Here is a 19,744-nt window from a genome sequence, read left to right as displayed (position 1 = left end):
CGAAACACGTCTTGTATCATACCGAAATATGTTCAGGGTCCAGCTGTTGTATAAAATAATATAAAAGCATGTAGACTATGAATTTATAAATTCCAACCCAGCATGAGGGACAGGGTGACTTTGAAATGGGTCATGCTTGACTGTGTGGTAGGTAAAGAAAAGGGCTTGTAACCAGGAGGTCCCCGGTTCAAATCCCGTCTTACTCACTGTGTGACCCTGAGCAAGTCACTTAATCTCCTTGTGCTGCGTGCTTCAGGTGAGACGTAGTTGTAAGTGACTCTGCAGCTGATGCATAGTTCACACACCCTAGTCTCTGTAAGTCGCCTTGGATAAAGGCGTCTGCTAAATAAACACATAATGAAATGTACAGTGCAGATAATATCATAGCCCTTAGTTTACCCTGCAAGTCACGCTCACTTTCTTAGCCTGCCTGAAAGATCAGAAAAGTTTGACAAATGTGAGTGCTGATAGAATCAGGTCACTGGGATTAGAGTAATAGGAGCAATTTGAGCTTCTGAATCTTTTTCCTTATCCATTATTTCAAACTGACTGAAGAATTCTTAATCTTCGGCTTCTCGTCGGCTTGCTGCCTCACTCTTAACACAGCTTGGAGATTCATTTCAATACATTACTATCTCTCTGTGTGAGAGAGTAGCTTTCCACCACGGCAAAATGCGACTGGAATACCACTGTAACACCAGTGTGCTGTGCTGAAGAATCCCTCGCAGAACCATTAGCAAACTCTGAATTACCACAGAAATATAACCATAATAACACTGCTGTATCTTTGAACCCATGGCTCATGTTGTGGCTGCTGCCATTGCCAGTGCCACTGAGTTGACATGGAAGATCATTTGCTTGGAGGTAAACCCAATCCTGACATATTCGGAGGTTTGGGGTTTAAAGACACCAGGAATCTACTGAAAAGCATCGGCCAATTTTAAAACTTGCATGCAGTGCTTGATGGACACCAGAATCTTCAAGCATTCAATGAAGGACAAAGACAGTTTCTTTTAAAACCAAAAAGACATTTTTATGACATTGTTAATTACATAAAAAGTTATACTTTTTATTATTATTATTATTATTATTATTATTATTATTATTATTATTATTATTATTATTATTATTATTATTATCAATATTATCATTATTGCACTGACTGGAAGCACTAAAGTAAATAAAATAAAATAATATTTGTTCCCTTTTGTTCTGTACAACCCAAAATTCCAAATCCTTCAGTTCAATTCAGAGACAACGTGCGATTTCCAAAAATATCTTCTCTCAGTCTGTAAGGTTCAAATTGTACCACAAGCCTTTTCCTTACAGTAACAAAGTGCTCCTTCTTTGATAAGGAAACAGTGATGTTTCATGTGTAATGCTTCCAGGAGGGGTTCCAGCAGCTGCCTAGATCCCTGGGGGTCAGACAGCCCTTGCGGGCAGGGACAGTGTGCATCAGTGCAGCTCTGATCATGCCCAGGTTGTATCCAGCTTGAGCAGTGTTTTGGAACTGGGATTGAAATAGTGGAAGAACCAGCTGTGTGATGACCTCATGAGTTTGTTGTTACTTTCAGTTTGGCTTGTCAAGCTGCGTCAAAGTTTCAAAGAGCTACCCATGTGGACAGACCCTCCTGCTCTCAGGGGTTCAGAGCTGTCCAGGAGCCCCGTGTCGCAGGGCTGCCCTGCTCTCAGGGGTTCAGAGCTGTCCAGGAGCCCCGTGTCGCAGGGCTGCCCTGCTCTCAGGGGTTCAGAGCTGTCCAGGAGCCCCGTGTCGCAGGGCTGCCCTGCTCTCAGGGGTTCAGAGCTGTCCAGGAGCCCCGTGTTGCAGGGCTGCCCTGCTCTCAGGGGTTCAGAGCTGTCCAGGAGCCCCGTGTCGCAGGGCTGCCCTGCTCTCAGGGGTTCAGAGCTGTCCAGGAGCCCCGTGTCGCAGGGCTGCCCTGCTCTCAGGGGTTCAGAGCTGTCCAGGAGCCCCGTGTCGCAGGGCTGCCCTGCTCTCAGGGGTTCAGAGCTGTCCAGGAGCCCCGTGTTGCAGGGCTGCCCTGCTCTCAGGGGTTCAGAGCTGTCCAGGAGCCCCGTGTTGCAGGGCTGCCCTGCTCTCAGGGGTTCCATCATAAGCAGTCCCTGCAGAGCGCCACCTGGCCCTTGCGGAAGTCTCTGCAGGGGCACAGTCTCTGGAATTTGCTGTGGAACCCGGCGCAGCTGAACAGCAAAGGCTCCTTCTGGAGGCAGCAGTCCCGCCTGCTCACGGAGAATGCTGGGTAGATGTGATTCATTTCAGACTCGAGAGCATCGCATTGGATCTGGAGCCTGAAAGGAAAGAAGATAGATCTCAGTAGCTTGCAGCCCACCCCATTATGACGACTCTCAGTCCACAACACTCGTGTAAGATGCTATATATGGCTTTATCTGAAGATTATTATTCTTATTATTGTCATCACCTTTGGTATTATTATCCAGGTTTGGTAAAAGGATGATTGTGTGCTTCTGCTTTACAGGCTATGTAAATTACAAGCAGATATCTCTCGTATCACACAACACGCAATGGGATGGTAGCTGAGGCTGTCCAAGATCATTGCTAATCATGACCTCTGCAACCAGCCGAAGGTGTGTCTGCAGAGCAACCCCTTGAAGGTCTGCACCTCACTGAAAGATAAAAGAGAAGGAACTCACTGGGTGAAAGCCTCCTTGTTGTTGATGAAGTGGAAGAAGGTGGGTTCACAGACCAGACTGTGGTCCTGGCACTGGTCAATGCAGGACTTCCCCTCCTCCGACAGCAGCAGCCTCATGGCACTCAGGGGGGGCCAGGTGGAGGGGCCGGCCACACTCCCAGCCCAGGCCAGGCCGCTGGAGTCTGGCAAACGGACAAAGTGACTGGAGCTGTTCCCAGGCCAGACTTTAGAATCGTTCCCGATGGAAACACCTGGGATGCAGAAATCCTATGAGGGAGAGTGAACAGATAAATCACTTCTGCACATGATATGTTCTCAAGCATGGTTTACCACAGTAGAAAAATGAAACCTCATGGTGATATCCAGATGGGTTTATATCATAAGAGAGCAATATGTACAGCAGTAGTGTTACAGCTCCTTAGACACTGAGTGTTTTCTATGTTGTATATTTGTTGAGGCAGCTTTTCTTCCCCATGTGGTGTTGTTGACGAGCTGTTAAAGGAGGATTCTCACACAAATAGATTAAAAGGCTCTCTGCTCCCACAGCATGAAGTTATTTATTGAAATCTCTGCTTAACTTCCAGTCCTGTTGTTAAAAAAAGCCAAAGGCAGAAATCTTTACCCTGCAAAACCTAGATAATGTGTTGAAAATCTCAAAATCAAATCACTAAGACGTTAAAGTGAAATAAGATGCAGTTTATGAATTGAAAGGTGTGGCATTCCCACTACACGGCTGGGAACGCACTGCAGTCACACAGAAACTTTACTTCTTTTCCTTTTCAGTATACTTGGAGGCTATGGTGGAACACAGTGCTTTTCTCATTTAGAATGAGGCTGCTGAGCAAACAGCCCTGGTGAGCTCAGGCGTTGGAATCTCCAAAACTTTGTGCTTCAATTCCAGGATTCTTGAGGCTAATCAAGCAGGTCAGGCTTCACAGCTGCACAGCTGGCTTCACAGTGGCCCTGCTGGGATCAGAGCCTGCACTAACACCACAAAACTTTGCTCACACACTGTTGGGATTAAGACTGCATTTGTGTATCCAATATTTAAGGCACAGTAGTAATGGCATTTACTACCAACGCTTTTAACCTGTAGCCCTATTTAAATCATTAGGGCATAGCAGCAATACCAGCAGTGGCACAACAATGGCTTTGGAACAACTACTGCACAATGATTTCTACTATCTGGATAGCATTAGTATCTTTATATATGCATGTTTCACCACTGTGGTGCCATTCTACCAATGACTTGTACCATTGTGTCTCTTCATTAACACTGCAGATCATTCGGACAGGGGGCGGACAGTGCTTGATACTGACCTGGTGCTGGATGTAGGCGTGGACCCGCTCCAGCATCCCCTCACATGTGTACTCATAGGGCAGGTAAGGCTCCACCTGAGGAGCACAAACACACAGAGCATTCCCAGGGATTCACTGCAGATTCAAAAGCTGAAACTGTGCAACATTCCTAATAAAAGGAACTTCTATTTCAGAGTGCCACTGCATAAATATGGCACCTATCTATCAGTGATTCCAGTATACGTAACAAATGTTTGAGTGTTAGAGTTAAGCGGGTATCTGAAGTTCTGCACCTGGACTGCTGAATGGAAAAGCACCATGAAGACTTTTCCACACACAGCATCGGTTCTGACCCCAGACCAAAGAAACTCCCGTCCTTTGTGAGTGAAGAGAGTGTTGATCCTGGGTGCCAGGGGTAACGGATGGGGCACACCGGCTCTCTGTATGATTAGCAGGTGAACCAAACTGCTAAAGGATGTGGAGCCAGAGACACAATCACAGAACTTCAAATAAGAGATGCCTCTTGCTGCACACACACTTACTGAAGCATGAATTCAATTCCCTCTCAGAGTGGCGTTTCAATAGCTAATCTAGACACAGTAAGACATAGGTTTCAGGCGAGGCAGGACAAGGTTGGAGACTGAAATGGAACACGAGAAGGCAGGACTGCAGTGTGTGAAACACCTTGGAAGATCCTGTCTATAGTCTTCACGATTAAGGACAAGGTGTGTCCTAGCGGGCAACATGAAGCAGAGCGGAGTGAGTCAGTGTGACCGGTACAGGATACAGGACAAGGCTTACAGATACTGTAATGTGGCCCAGTGATTTGAGCTGGATTTTCAGCTGATGTCTGGGTAGTAGTACAACCTAATAGGTCTAGTGTGGTCAGTATTACCAATGGCTTGGGACAAATGGTCTTACTGGACACAACTGAAGGGACACGGACTGGGAGGCTTGTGTCTAACTGGTTAGCGCCACTGGTAGGCAGTGGATGTTACTGGTTAACACTGAGCAGAAGCGTATCTATGAAGCTACCAGTGTACATTTAATATAATAAACACACAGCACTAGCATAGAGAGCAGTTCCCAAAACAAACAGCTCTCAGTGTTGTGACATTCTGGAAGATGCTCCGCTGAAGCTAATCTGTGAAGCATGGCTGTGAATGTCTGATTCTCCAATAGGCTGCGGTTCATTCGCCTCTAATAACATGAACTCTCATCACTCACCTAAACCGCACAATGCTGGCTCCATTAAATCAGCCGCAGAGAATATGTACAGGATAATCGAAAATGAACAGAGGCAGCGCTAAGCATTTAATCTCTCCCCTGACCCCTGCTTCTAGCTCCTTCTCTCATTAATATTACACTTTCTTTTTGTTCAAAGCACAGCGACTGCCATTTCCCATTAAAAAAAAATGATACGGTTCATTTGTTCTCAAGTGTCTCCTATTCCTGTGAAGTCTTATCATCTCTGAATGTATTTCATATTTCAATTTAATATCACTTCTAAGGACTTGAATACGAACAGTTTCTGACCAATTTTCAATTCCATTGTAGCTAATTAGTCAATTTATAGAAGAAATGACATGTCTGCTATTTGTGCTATGAACTGCACTGTACTGTTGTCCTTCATATCTAAAATGTACAGCATCACCTTCACCATCACTCCTGAAGCACAACTGTTGTTAGCGACACCTGTTGGAGTGAATAGCTATAAGTTTACCCCGATCCACCAATCATTAATGCTTGCTCTTCGGTGAGAAGTATGAGACATTGGGCCCAATATAATTCAAGTGGTTATCAAATGAATATTGTCATTGAAGTCCCAGATTGCTGGCTGGTACCTTGGTTGTCATGACCTCTCGGATGGCAGACTCAAACTCTTCGGAGTTATTGTAGTCCACAGTGAGAACATGGGGCCTTCCAATGTACTGCTCTGCATAGGGGTGCTGGGATGAGACCTGGGGAGCAACGACCACAATGTTATGGGCAGATAGTGGTATTCTATAGTTTCATATCCACTTGGGTACATGGAAATAATGAATTTCAAAGACTGAGCTGTAATTGTTCCTAATTACCAGCAGGTGGCATTTGTGTACATACTGTACAGAAATCACATTACAGAGCTGGTCTGGAAACACAGCTGAGAAAAATAACCATCAGGATTTAATTTGCTCAATGACTTTGAGTAACCGCTGTAAAGAAAATCTGTGACAACCTCCTCTCTACACACACAAATATTCAACCAAGAACCAACTTGCCTCTCTCGATGTGGGCTTTCCTCTGAAGAACTCGTGGTTCAGGGAGTTGTGGGATGGGCGGAACTTGGGCTGCAGAAAGATGCATCCATTGGCTATGGCTTCTAAAGGGGCGGGGCCCTCGTAGGGAAACCCAAACCCGATAAAGAGCTGGGGGAGACAATGAAAGAGGTCACTTCCTGCTCTTACAAAGCCAGCACAGAGCTAATAGCACGATGTGAAGAAATACAAAAGCAGAGAAAACATAGAATATTGAAGACAATGACAACATAAGTCATTGATTTATTTAGTTTAGTATTTCAAAAATGAATAATAATAATAAAACAAACAAAGCATGCAATTCACTAAAAGCGTGTCATGTGTTGTGTGCTGTGCTGCAGGGCGTTTGGCTGCGGGTTCCCCAGGGCAGCAGCCCGTTTGGCTGCAGGTTCCCCAGGGCAGCAGCCCGTTTGGCTGCAGCTTCCCTAGGGCAGCAGTCCGTTTGGCTGTGGTTTCCTCAGGGCAGCAGCCCGTTTGGCTGCGGGTTCCCCAGGGCAGCAGCCCATTTGGCTGCAGGTTCCCCAGGGCAGCAGCCCGTTTGGCTGCAGCTTCCCTAGGGCAGCAGTCCGTTTGGCTGCAGGTTCCCTAGGGCAGCAGCCCGTTTGGCTGCAGGTTCCCTAGGGCAGCAGTCCGTTTGGCTGTGGTTTCCTCAGGGCAGCAGCCCGTTTGGCTGCGGGTTCCCCAGGGCAGCAGTCAGTTTGGCTGGGGGTTCCCCAGGGCAGCAGCCCATCTCGAAGGCTCACCTTGGCTCTGCGGAGGAGCTGCTGTAGCTCATTCTGGGGCAGCAGGCCGTGGTTCTTTACGAAGGCGGGGACCTCAGGGGGGCGCTGCGTCTCGTAGTACACCGTGCCGTGGATCTCCATGGAGCGATGCAGGATCTGCAGAAACCTCTCCTTCCCCTGCTCAGCACCCAAGAATAGAACAGCTTAGAATCAACAGTTTTAAAAATGATCGATTCATTGCAGTTACTAATCTCGTCCCCATTGCTTATTTCCTAATCCCAAATACTGCTTCTATGACAAGGATCCTCAACTATATGGCGATACATAAAAAATGCTGATAAAAAATATAAAATACCTCAATATATAATGAACTAAGCAGACAATAGATGGGCTTTTTCTGTTTTGGCTGGGAATGCCTTTCTCTAACTGCTGACTTCCTCTTAGCTTTTGAGAAGCTTATTTTCACTCTGTTGTATGGCCTGTGGTTGTAATGGGAGGCAGCAGGATCGATAGACTCTGCTGTGAGGGTTTGCAGAGCCAATTAGGAGATTATCTCCTCCACTAAGTCTGCCAGGCAGAATGAATTCAAATAAAAGACATGTTTTGCTGGGATAACAAGCCACGGGGACTGCTTCAAAATTAAAGGTATAATGAAATGTCTAACAAGCAGGCCCCTTTATTTTATTTGAACCAATGGAAAACATATTCCTGGAGAGAGCCTTTGGGTACGGATTGGAGATTCGAGTGTCTGTGTCGGAGACAATCCCCAGCGAGAGAGCCTGGAGGGGATACCCCAAGGGTTATAGATTACATATAGAGAAGGATATGAAAATCCCCAGCGAGAGAGCCTGGAGGGGATACCCCAAGGGTTATAGATTACATATAGAAAAGGGCATGAACGACAAAATGCATTGTGATATATACTGTACTATACAGTACAGTGCTCCCTGCTTATAAGCTGTCTCTTTACACCGCGGAGCAGGTTATATATTTGCCCCACACTGCCAATGCACTTATTATTCTTGTACTGTACAGTGTCTTATCTGTGGTTCCCGACTCTATCGTTACGATGAGGTAACACTGTGATACATCATTTGTATTGCTACACCCCCAACCCACTACCTTGTATTTCATTTCCCCACCAAGTTCAAACAAAGCTCAATAAAACAGGAAACACATTGTATAAAATAAGAGGCTTCAGTCGCTATGCCATGTTCTCGCAGTGACAGACTGGATGCTGAGGCACATCCCCTGCCAGAACGGTGCAATTAAAGCCAGTGGTCCAGGTCAAGCCATTTCTATTAATCATGAGCATCAAGCTCCTGTCAGTCACACAGTTTAAATTGCCCATGTGTATTATTAAGAGATATCTGCTTATCACTCTAAAGCCTCAGGTGTTTCATTAGCTCACTGTGTGTACCTGAAAATCTTTTAAAATCAGAACTCACAAAGAAGCAGAACGACACTACAGTATATGCCAGTAAAAAAACAGCAGCTTCCCCAAAGAGTTTGAGATCCATTCTAATGTAATTCCACAATGCTCTGCCTTCTGTCTACTGCAGGCCCCAAATCGTTTGCTATGTCATCAATTTATGAAACCGCTGAAAAAGATCTTTCTGAAGCGTACCTGAAGGTTCATTATGAATGCTCAAATCTTGTCACCTAGTTGAAAATCCTTCTTCAATGCTGGGAGTAAGGATCACAGTCAGGGAGCCATTTAAGAAGCTACATCTGTGCCTTTTTGTTTTCATCCAGTAATTGACAATTAACACAAAGCCGAAACTGGAACCATACCGAATCAGAGGGTCTGCAGGGTGCAGCCTCTCTGAAGGGTTTGAACACAAAGCAGTTTTAGAAACCAGAGAAGGACATGGAAGGGAATGGTCAGGAATGAAAACTAGGTTGTTATTTCCTTCCTTTTTCAGTCACCTCTGTATGCAAGCCTCAGAAGGTGTTTTTTTATATGTTTCATTAGTGCATCATTAACTCTTAGTAGTTTAAATACTGCACAGTATTATCTCCAACAAACAAAAAAAACACACTACATAAAGACCAGTTAGCAAGAAACATAAGAAGTTTAAAATGTCCTTACCTGAAGCTGAATGCCGTCCGTTGAGAAGAATGAAGATGAGACAAAGGAAGAAAACAATTAAGAAACGATATAAATGAATAAATAAATGCAGAAATAAATAAGTGACAGTAGGTGTTCTACACTTACATAGCAGTCAATTGCACAATGCAGAGAATAATTCATTGAAGGCTCTGGGTTTTTAAGAGCCGGGATGAATTCTGTGAGGGATATCTGGAGGAAGAGGCAGCACCTTACACCTTTGCCATTGCGTGTATTAAATACTCATTCTTTTGAAAGGTCCTTTTATCTGGGTCAGGGTGGAGCCTTGCAATAGCCCTTCCCTTGCCTTTCTCTTCTGGATAGAACCATAATGATCCCTTCTGAACCCCTTTGACTCGAAGTGGCTAACGGCTCTGAAAGCTCCATGTACAATAAAGGGGAGCCCCGTGGTGCAGAATCTTTTAAATGTATTTCCTAACTAGGAGAACTTCATATTACCTCTGTTACATTACACTGCTACCCACTTTGTGTGGTTATGTAATAAAATGAATTGGTATTGATACTGTATTAAACATTGTGTTCTGCATGCTGTGACCAGCACAGAGTCCTTCATGCTTTCTGTTACATTAGCCACTGTGCATTTAAACCATTTCTCTTATTAATAATAAATGAAGGCAATTATTCTTAATGTTAATTGCGTATTTATTTATTTTTTTTTTTTTAATGCAGGAATTTTACGCTGCATTGCCAGTTCAGTTTAGCAATGCATACATTATATTATACCTGTGTTTTTATTTATTTTTTTAAATAATGACCTTATTGAATTTTACCTTGAGGTTTTGTCAGGGATCCCCTGGGCCTGTTTCTTGAGGTTTGATATATTGGTATAAAGCACAGAAATAATACAGAGCTGTTTTTTAAATTATTAATCTACCTCAAAGTAATTCTTGGTAGTGAAAATGTATCTAAAACAGCGCAGAGCAGCAGGTAAAGCAACAGTGGAGACAAGTGGATTGTCTGCTGCCATTCGGAGTTCTGTTCAACTTGTCTTCCCACCCATCTCTCTGCATACCTTCCACATGCTGGCCTCCTTCCCATACACTACAGCCATGTTGTTCACTTTATTCCTCTGAATGTATTCCTTCTGTGTCCTGTTCAGCTCCTCCGACACAAACCCCATGAAGGAGTTATCTGGAGTGTGAGCTGTCGGAGAGGAAAGAGCACATGAGCATGCTTCTGTTTATTCTTAGAAGCGAGATGAACACACAGCTACAGCCCTGCTCTCTGAGTAACACTGAGAGCTCTCTATTCTCCAGGTCCCCAATCCTCGGAGATCCCAGACTATTCCATTGTCCACACATGAATGCATCTCGGAGCACAATTCCATTCCCCACAATCCCTGTCTCCTGCACCCTCGGGCCAGAGTCTCAATATGTATCACTGAGCAACATATGGGCTTTGCACACTTTAAATGTGTGAAGTCTCATTGGCTTTGTACAGCTGGCAGCATCCATCTCTCTTCAGCACAAAGTACTAGAGTGGCAGATCGTGTAGCTCTCGTCCTTATGCTCAGATTGTTTTTAACAGAAGCTGAGACTCCTCAGACCGCCCACGATGCTGGTATTTATAACAGCACTGGTTTGTGTTTTTGTTTGCAGGCTGTACTCACGGAACATGGTCATGTACTGTTTGCAGTGGAGGTTCCAGTAACCCCAGTTGGTGCGGTATCCGTGGAGCATGGCGTATTCCTCGTGGTTGTATGCGGGCTCCGTTCCAAACGTGTCAATGACTCGTATGTGGCACCTCAAGGGAAGAGTAAAGGGAGGCAGTGTAATCATGAAGTCAGTCACATGTTCTGGAAGCACTAGGGTAGCCAGTTGATTTGGGTTAGCCTCTGATATTAAAAGCACTGCTTAAATGAGGGGCAATGCTTGGGATTTCAACTTCAGTATCGTTAAATAAATGAGTGTTGAACCCATATATAAGAGTTAGAACTGCAATTATATTTTTTTTATAATTTTAAAGATTTAAATCCACAATAAAGACACTTTCTAAAGGCAGGAAGTTGTAATAATAATAATAATAATAATAATAATAATAATAATAATAATAATAATAATAATAATAATAATAATAATAATAATAATATATAAAAACTGCTTTCCTGTTTACAAATCAATCACGGAACCAAAACTTTAACACAAGAAAACATATTACAAAACCAATTTGATTTTAACAGCACATCAATCCATGGGAGTAAAACGCATTCCCATGCGACTCAGTCACAAAACAGCCTGTGCAGAAAACACCTCCTGAACTTAATGAACGATTCAGTCTTTTCAAAGCCAGCACTCACAGAGCTATGAAACCTGACGAAAACTCCTTCCAAGCATGTTTGCAATACGATAAGGCTGAAACATTCTGTAATGCTCTAGGTTGTTTATTTTGCAATTTCACTCACTTTCAGCTCTCAAGCATATCATTGCATTCCCTACATAATTACAGAACAGTATCAATGGCTGTCTCTACACCTGCTTCTGATAAAGGAACGGGTGCTTTAGTACAAATCACTGGAAACATGTAAGCAGGGTACGTTCTGTTAGAATGAAGCTTCTGGCTGGGGCTGATGAGCTACACAATACATTATAAACATTACAGATACAATGGCTTCTTTGCTAAATTAATTCTGTCTCTCGAGAGCCATTCTCTCATCTCTTCTTCAAAGCCTTATTTTTTTTATTATTCAATGAATTATTCATGGTGGGCAGACCCCTAAGAAAATTACATGCAGGCTTTTTATTTAATATAAATATTTGTATTATACTTGATTATGACATTGCCTTTATAACTCAGTTTTACAAGATCATTCCATTTCAGTAATCACTCTGTAGCTGCCTGGTACACTGCAGCTGTGCAATATGGAATAAAGCTGATAGTTATATGGGACTGGAAGCACTCTGAGCAGTGCAGGGGTTAAAGAAGACCTGTGAGCTGACAGATAACACAGCCAGCACTGCTGCCCTCTTTATCAGTGAACTACATTCATTGCACACTGATCAATAAGCTGAAGCTGTTATCAGTTAGTTTTGATTTGGGGCTGCCTTCTATCACACTCAGCATCTTTAAACAGCTTGTGCATTTCATGCTGAAATCAAAGTATGGGATATATACAACTCTGAAAGCACAATGAATAGACCTCGGTGGATGTGGACATAAATACAGGTAATTAACAGTGTTGAAGCTCCTATACACTGAGTCACAACTTTTTTTTAAAAAAAAGAGGATGCACTGGAATTGAAATCTGCGATATTGGGTTTTATTGGGACAATATTTAAGCACTTTAGCTCAGAGGCCATTAACAAAATACATAGAAATGTGTTATTAAAGAACCTGATGATTGTTAGCATGAAATAACAACTGTAAATAACAACTGTAAGGGCGCCTGCTAAGAAATGAAGAAGAAGAAGAAGAAGAAGAAGAAGAAGAAGAAGAAGAAGAAGAAGAAGAAGAAGAAGAAGAAGAAGAAGGGAATACCACTGAGTCAGAAATGTGAGGAATCCCTGCACAATCTAAAGAATGTACAGCAGCTGTTATTATTATTATTATTATTATTATTATTATTATTATTATTATTATTATTATTATTATTATTATAACATCCTTTGTAACGCATTACTAGATTTTACATGACGCTGCAGGCAATTACAAGGTAGTCTGTGGAGCAATTTTCATTTATCTGTCAAACTATAAAAGAGGTTCTCAGGGAATACAAATGTTAACAAGGCTGATGTAAACTTGAGCCCTTCAGCCCCAGACAGAGTCTGATTCATGATTCCTCAAGTGTTTCACAGCTCTGTTTCAGGAGCACATAAAATGATCATAAACTTTTACTCCAGTACCAAATATTAAATGATGTCTGTGCCAGACTGTAAATGTGGATCACGATTACAGCAGGTTTAAAAAAAATATGTAGGCTGTCTGCAATTTCACTAGTTAAACTTGCCCTTCGCACCAAAATAATCTTAAGTGAACACCTGACTTGCTCTGACGTGACTGTGACAGGGAGGAATCACTAAGCACTGATATTGAGGTTCTGTGCACATTCCTCATTTATTTTAAAGACATCATTAATAGTGCTTGAGAAGTATGGCATGTTAGTGCTTGAGAAGAGGTGTGGTAAAGCATTTTACCACAGCACTGTTTGCACATGTTCACTGAGAGCACCTTCCCAAGCTGCTGGGTTCAATCTGCCTCCTGTCTACTCACTTGTGCTTCTTCAAGGACAGGCCCATGTGCTGTTTCATTTGCTGCAGCCCGTGGTAATCAGTGTAGATGAGATCAAAGGGCAATGGTCCAGTCAGGGGGCAGCTTCCTCGTCCTGGTGGCACACCCAGGAAGCTGCAAAACAAAACAAAGACACATGGGTAACCAGCGCTGTGAGCTCAAAGACACATGGGTAACCAGCGTGTGAGCTCAAAGACACATGGGTAACCAGGACTGTGAGCTCAAAGACACATGGGTAACCAGCGCCGTGAGCTCAAAGACACATGGGTAACCAGCGCCGTGAGCTCAAAGACACATGGGTAACCAGCGCTGTGAGCTCAAAGACACATGGGTAACCAGCGCCGTGAGCTCAAAGACACATGGGTAACCAGCACAGTGAGCTCAAAGACACATGGGTAACCAGCGCTGTGAGCTCAAAGACACATGGGTAACCAGCGCTGTGAGCTCAAAGACACATGGGTAACCAGCGCCGTGAGCTCAAAGACACATGGGTAACCAGCGCCGTGAGCTCAAAGACACATGGGTAACCAGCACAGTGAGCTCAAAGACACATGGGTAACCAGGACTGTGAGCTCAAAGACACATGGGTAACCAGCGCCGTGAGCTCAAAGACACATGGGTAACCAGCACAGTGAGCTCAAAGACACATGGGTAACCAGCGCCGTGAGCTCAAAGACACATGGGTAACCAGCGCCGTGAGCTCAAAGACACATGGGTAACCAGGACTGTGAGCTCAAAGACACATGGGTAACCAGCGCTGTGAGCTCAAAGACACATGGGTAACCAGGACTGTGAGCTCAAAGACACATGGGTAACCAGGACTGTGAGCTCAAAGACACATGGGTAACCAGGACTGTGAGCTCAAAGACACATGGGTAACCAGGACTGTGAGCTCAAAGACACATGGGTAACCAGCGCCGTGAGCTCAAAGACACATGGGCAACCAGGACTGTGAGCTCAAAGACACATGGGTAACCAGCGCCGTGAGCTCAAAGACACATGGGTAACCAGGACTGTGAGCTCAAAGACACATGGGTAACCAGGACTGTGAGCTCAAAGACACATGGGTAACCAGGACTGTGAGCTCAAAGACACATGGGTAACCAGCGCTGTGAGCTCAAAGACACATGGGTAACCAGGACTGTGAGCTCAAAGACACATGGGTAACCAGCGCCGTGAGCTCAAAGACACATGGGTAACCAGCGCTGTGAGCTCAAAGACACATGGGTAACCAGCGCTGTGAGCTCAAAGACACATGGGTAACCAGGACTGTGAGCTCAAAGACACATGGGTAACCAGGACTGTGAGCTCAAAGACACATGGGTAACCAGGACTGTGAGCTCAAAGACACATGGGTAACCAGGACTGTGAGCTCAAAGACACATGGGTAACCAGCGTCGTGAGCTCAAAGACACATGGGTAACCAGGACTGTGAGCTCAAAGACACATGGGTAACCAGCGCCGTGAGCTCAAAGACACATGGGTAACCAGCGCCGTGAGCTCAAAGACACATGGGTAACCAGCACAGTGAGCTCAAAGACACATGGGTAACCAGCGCTGTGAGCTCAAAGACACATGGGTAACCAGGACTGTGGGCTCAAAGACACATGGGTAACCAGGACTGTGAGATCAAAGACACATGGGTAACCAGCGCTGTGAGCTCAAAGACACATGGGTAACCAGGACTGTGAGCTCAAAGACACATGGGTAACCAGCGCTGTGAGCTCAAAGACACATGGGTAACCAGGACTGTGAGCTCAAAGACACATGGGTAACCAGGACTGTGAGCTCAAAGACACATGGGTAACCAGCGCAGTGAGCTCAAAGACACATGGGTAACCAGCGCTGTGAGCTCAAAGACACATGGGTAACCAGGACTGTGAGCTCAAAGACACATGGGTAACCAGGACTGTGAGCTCAAAGACACATGGGTAACCAGGACTGTGAGCTCAAAGACACATGGGTAACCAGGACTGTGAGCTCAAAGACACATGGGTAACCAGGACTGTGAGCTCAAAGACACATGGGTAACCAGCGCAGTGAGCTCAAAGACACATGGGTAACCAGCACTGTGAGCTCAAAGACACATGGGTAACCAGGACTGTGAGCTCAAAGACACATGGGTAACCAGCACAGTGAGCTCAAAGACACATGGGTAACCAGGACTGTGAGCTCAAAGACACATGGGTAACCAGGACTGTGAGCTCAAAGACACATGGGTAACCAGCGCTGTGAGCTCAAAGACACATGGGTAACCAGCGCCGTGAGCTCAAAGACACATGGGTAACCAGGACTGTGAGCTCAAAGACACATGGGTAACCAGCGCCGTGAGCTCAAAGACACATGGGTAACCAGGACTGTGGGCAAAAAGACACATGGGTAACCAGGACTGTGAGCTCAAAGACACATGGGTAACCAGCGCTGTGAGCTCAAAGACACATGGGTAACCAGGACTGTGAGCTCAAAGACACATGGGTAACCAGCGCTGTGAGCTCAAAGACACATGGGTAACCAGCGCGTGAGCTCAAAGACACATGGGTAACCAGCGCCGTGAGCTCAAAGACACATGGGTAACCAGCGCCGTGAGCTCAAAGACACATGGGTAACCAGCGCTGTGAGCTCAAAGACACATGGGTAACCAGCGCTGTGAGCTCACACCTTGATGACCAGCTCAGGGCTCTCTGTCTCATAAGGCATACAGCAGTCAAGGGTTCACTTGTATTGACCAGCTTGTTGACCATCATTGCACTTGACAAGCCTTGTTCAACATTCAGAAATCTTTAATCAATAAATTCAGCAACTTGAACAATTAAATTATTCAGTCAATTCATTAACTATTTGGCTTCCATTGAATCCAAGTAAGAAACTTACAATACCACACTCAAAGGCACTTGCTATAGCTGGGTGTTCTTATTCATGCATAGAGACAGATGAGGAGATTAAACTGTTCTAAAGGAATCTGGAAACCCTAGATCAGTGCATCGCAATGCTAATTTAATTTGATTTCCACTATGCAGTTCATTGTTTGCTGAACATGCATAATTCAAATTACTGCCGCACATTTTGTTCAAGTGTTTTTATCTATCTGGTGTTTTAATATTTTATCATTGTAATTTAGCAATAGTCTACAGCATGCTTTAACTCAGTTATAATTGTAATTTAGCAATAGTCTACAGCATGCTTTAACTCAGTTGTTGCATGTTGATTGCTTATGATGTATAATTCATTCCTGATTCATCACATTCACTTCAGATTCTTTCTTACAGTAGAACGATGGTCAGCGATTGACCCATTTTCTTTTTTTTGTGTGTTTCTATTTCCTTTGATATGTTTAACTTCAACCTCTCGCATTTCTTCAGGAGTAGACTGCAGTCACAGCCATGAGATCAGTTATCTGTTTAAACATTTACAGGAGCAGTTGTTTTACTCTTTCATTGATTTAACATGCAGAGATTTCTCTTCCCTGCAGGGCCCCGCTGAACACCAGCTTTCAAAAGTTTTGTCATGTTAACATTGATACATTTATACATGAAGGAGTTTCATCTTTAGAACGATTCTGTATAGAGATCTCACTACAATACACTACCCTCCAAGTATTGGGACACCCTTAATTAATATCTCCGCGGGGAATGTCCCAGTGACCCCAAAGATTTCATCCAGTGACTCAGCACCAAAAGAAGAATATGCTCTCCACCTGGCTGCACTTCAAGCAATGAGAACATACCGATTCTCAAGATCCATCACACGGAACACTGGCCTGGATCAATGAGAACATACCGATTCTCAAGATCCATCGCACGGAACACTGGCCTGGATCAATGAGAACATACCGATTCTCCAGATCCATCGCACGGAACACTGGCCTGGATCAATGAGAACATACCAATTCTCAAGATCCATCACACGGAACACTGGCCTGGATCAATGAGAACATACCGATTCTCCAGATCCATCACACGGAACACTGGCCTGGATCAATGAGAACATACTGATTCTCAAGATCCATCACACAGAACACTGGCCTGGATCAATGAGAACATACTGATTCTCCAGATCCATCGCACGGAACACTGGCCTGGATCAATGAGAACATACCGATTCTCAAGATCCATCACACGGAACACTGGCCTGGATCAATGAGAACATACCGATTCTCAAGATCCATCGCACGGAACACTGGCCTGGATCAATGAGAACATACCGATTCTCAAGATCCATCGCACGGAACACTGGCCTGGATCAATGAGAACATACCGATTCTCCAGATCCATCGCACGGAACACTGGCCTGGATCAATGAGAACATACCGATTCTCAAGATCCATCGCACGGAACACTGGCCTGGATCAATGAGAACATACCGATTCTCAAGATCCATCACACGGAACACTGGCCTGGATCAATGAGAACATACCGATTCTCAAGATCCATCGCACGGAACACTGGCCTGGATCAATGAGAACATACCGATTCTCCAGATCCATCGCACGGAACACTGGCCTGGATCAATGAGAACATACCGATTCTCAAGATCCATCGCACGGAACACTGGCCTGGATCAATGAGAACATACCGATTCTCAAGATCCATCACACAGAACACTGGCCTGGATCAATGAGAACATACCGATTCTCAAGATCCATCACACAGAACACTGGCCTGGATCAATGAGAACATACTGATTCTCCAGATCCATCGCACGGAACACTGGCCTGGATCAATGAGAACATACCGATTCTCAAGATCCATCACACAGAACACTGGCCTGGATCAATGAGAACATACCGATTCTCCAGATCCATCGCACGGAACACTGGCCTGGATCAATGAGAACATACTGATTCTCCAGATCCATCGCACGGAACACTGGCCTGGATCAATGAGAACATACCGATTCTCAAGATCCATCACACGGAACACTGGCCTGGATTTTACACCCTCCTTTATTAAGTTGTGTGGAAAATGCCCCATCATCTGAGTTGACTATCCATGTTTAAATAGGAAGCAATATGGAAATGACTGTCATTTAAGAGAAAATGGAAAATATGACTCCAAGACCCCTGGATTGAATTCTCAGTATTGAATCTGTTGATTCCAAGACCCTGGACTGGGTTCTCAGTGTTAAATCTGCTGACTCTAAGACCCTGGACTGGGTTCTCAGTGTTGAATCTGCGCTGGACAGTTCTCAGTATTGAATCTGTTGATTCTAAGACCCTTGACTGAGTTCTCAGTATTGCATTTAGTAGCCCTGCGATCTCAGCACTCCACTGTCACTATTGAATTTTCTGTCTCTAAGAAATTACGGCATTTTCAATGTTACATTCCCTGGCTTCAACCCTCAGTACAATGTTGTTTCTATTGAATTATCATGCTCTAAAATCCCAATTCTACAGTATGTTCTCTCTATTAACTTTCATCCACCGAGATCCCAGCACTGTGTGCCTGTGTCACTCATTGGATTTGCTGCCTTTAAAATCCCTCTGCAGAATTTTCCCCCATTGAATTGGATGCTTGCAATTTACTCACACCGAGTTCTCAACACAGTATTGCATTTGCTAAGACTGCAGTATTGAGTTCCCTGTTCTAAATTTACAAACACTGAGATTCCAAGTTCACTGTATTGAATACACCAGTACAGCTCTAAAGACCTCAATAGTGAAATCATTGTATTGATCCTACTAACATCAAAGCTAAGGTCTTGGTTAAACAGCACCACTGAAATCACCAACAGTAAGCCTACTGCACATAATTGCAATGCATTTCAGTATAATCCCAGCAGAACACATACAAAACATCACCAATACTAGGTGCCATTGTGCTGTTGCACTTAGCTGAAATAGTCCCTCACACTAGTTTAAACATCTATTATTAAGTATCTCTACACATGCTAATTAAGGTGTTGAAGATTATTAATAAGGGACAGCCATTTAAATCTGAAAGGGGGAAAGTTGCAGTCATATCATCTTATGAAATATAATGTTTCTTACAATGCTTTAATTACACAGATTATAAAGCTGTAACAAGATCCTCTATTATTAATAATGTTAACATCCTAATATCACATATCACATCTACCATCTTTATATCACATTTATAGATGTATTATTAATAATGTTAACATTCTAATATGACATCTACCATCTTTATATCACATTTATAGATGTATTATTAATAATGTTAACATTCTAATATGACATCTAACATCTTTATATCACATTTATAGATGTATTATTAATAATGTTAACATTCTAATATGACATCTAACATCTTTATATCACATTTATAGATGTATTATTAATAATGTTAACATTCTAATATGACATCTAACATCTTTATATCACATTTATAGATATATTATTAATAATGTTAACATTCTAAAATCACATCCAACATTTTTGTATCG

General features: G+C 43.7%; 1 protein-coding gene across 1 annotated transcript in view; it reads right to left on the bottom strand.

Annotated features, from left to right (window-relative positions):
- Positions 1 to 1,022: 1,022 nt before the first annotated feature.
- Positions 1,023 to 19,744, bottom strand: part of LOC117424748 (alpha-1,6-mannosylglycoprotein 6-beta-N-acetylglucosaminyltransferase B-like) — a 50,330-nt gene continuing 31,608 nt past the window's right edge. Inside the window, exons 9-18 of the mRNA XM_058992224.1 lie at positions 13,325 to 13,456; positions 10,728 to 10,861; positions 10,131 to 10,261; positions 9,080 to 9,085; positions 7,009 to 7,167; positions 6,230 to 6,376; positions 5,813 to 5,929; positions 3,990 to 4,064; positions 2,671 to 2,936; positions 1,023 to 2,307 (exon numbers count right to left, since the gene is read on the bottom strand). Of these exons, the coding sequence (XP_058848207.1) occupies positions 2,109 to 2,307; positions 2,671 to 2,936; positions 3,990 to 4,064; positions 5,813 to 5,929; positions 6,230 to 6,376; positions 7,009 to 7,167; positions 9,080 to 9,085; positions 10,131 to 10,261; positions 10,728 to 10,861; positions 13,325 to 13,456 (1,366 nt within the window). The 3' untranslated portion in view covers positions 1,023 to 2,108. The remainder of the gene's footprint in view (positions 2,308 to 2,670; positions 2,937 to 3,989; positions 4,065 to 5,812; positions 5,930 to 6,229; positions 6,377 to 7,008; positions 7,168 to 9,079; positions 9,086 to 10,130; positions 10,262 to 10,727; positions 10,862 to 13,324; positions 13,457 to 19,744) is intronic.

The sequence above is a fragment of the Acipenser ruthenus genome, chromosome 19 (assembly GCF_902713425.1).
Source record: "Acipenser ruthenus chromosome 19, fAciRut3.2 maternal haplotype, whole genome shotgun sequence".
Classification (NCBI taxonomy): Eukaryota; Metazoa; Chordata; class Actinopteri; order Acipenseriformes; family Acipenseridae; genus Acipenser; species Acipenser ruthenus.
The sequence above is the reverse complement of the archived record's forward strand: the minus strand, read 5'-3'. Positions and strand labels throughout refer to the sequence as shown.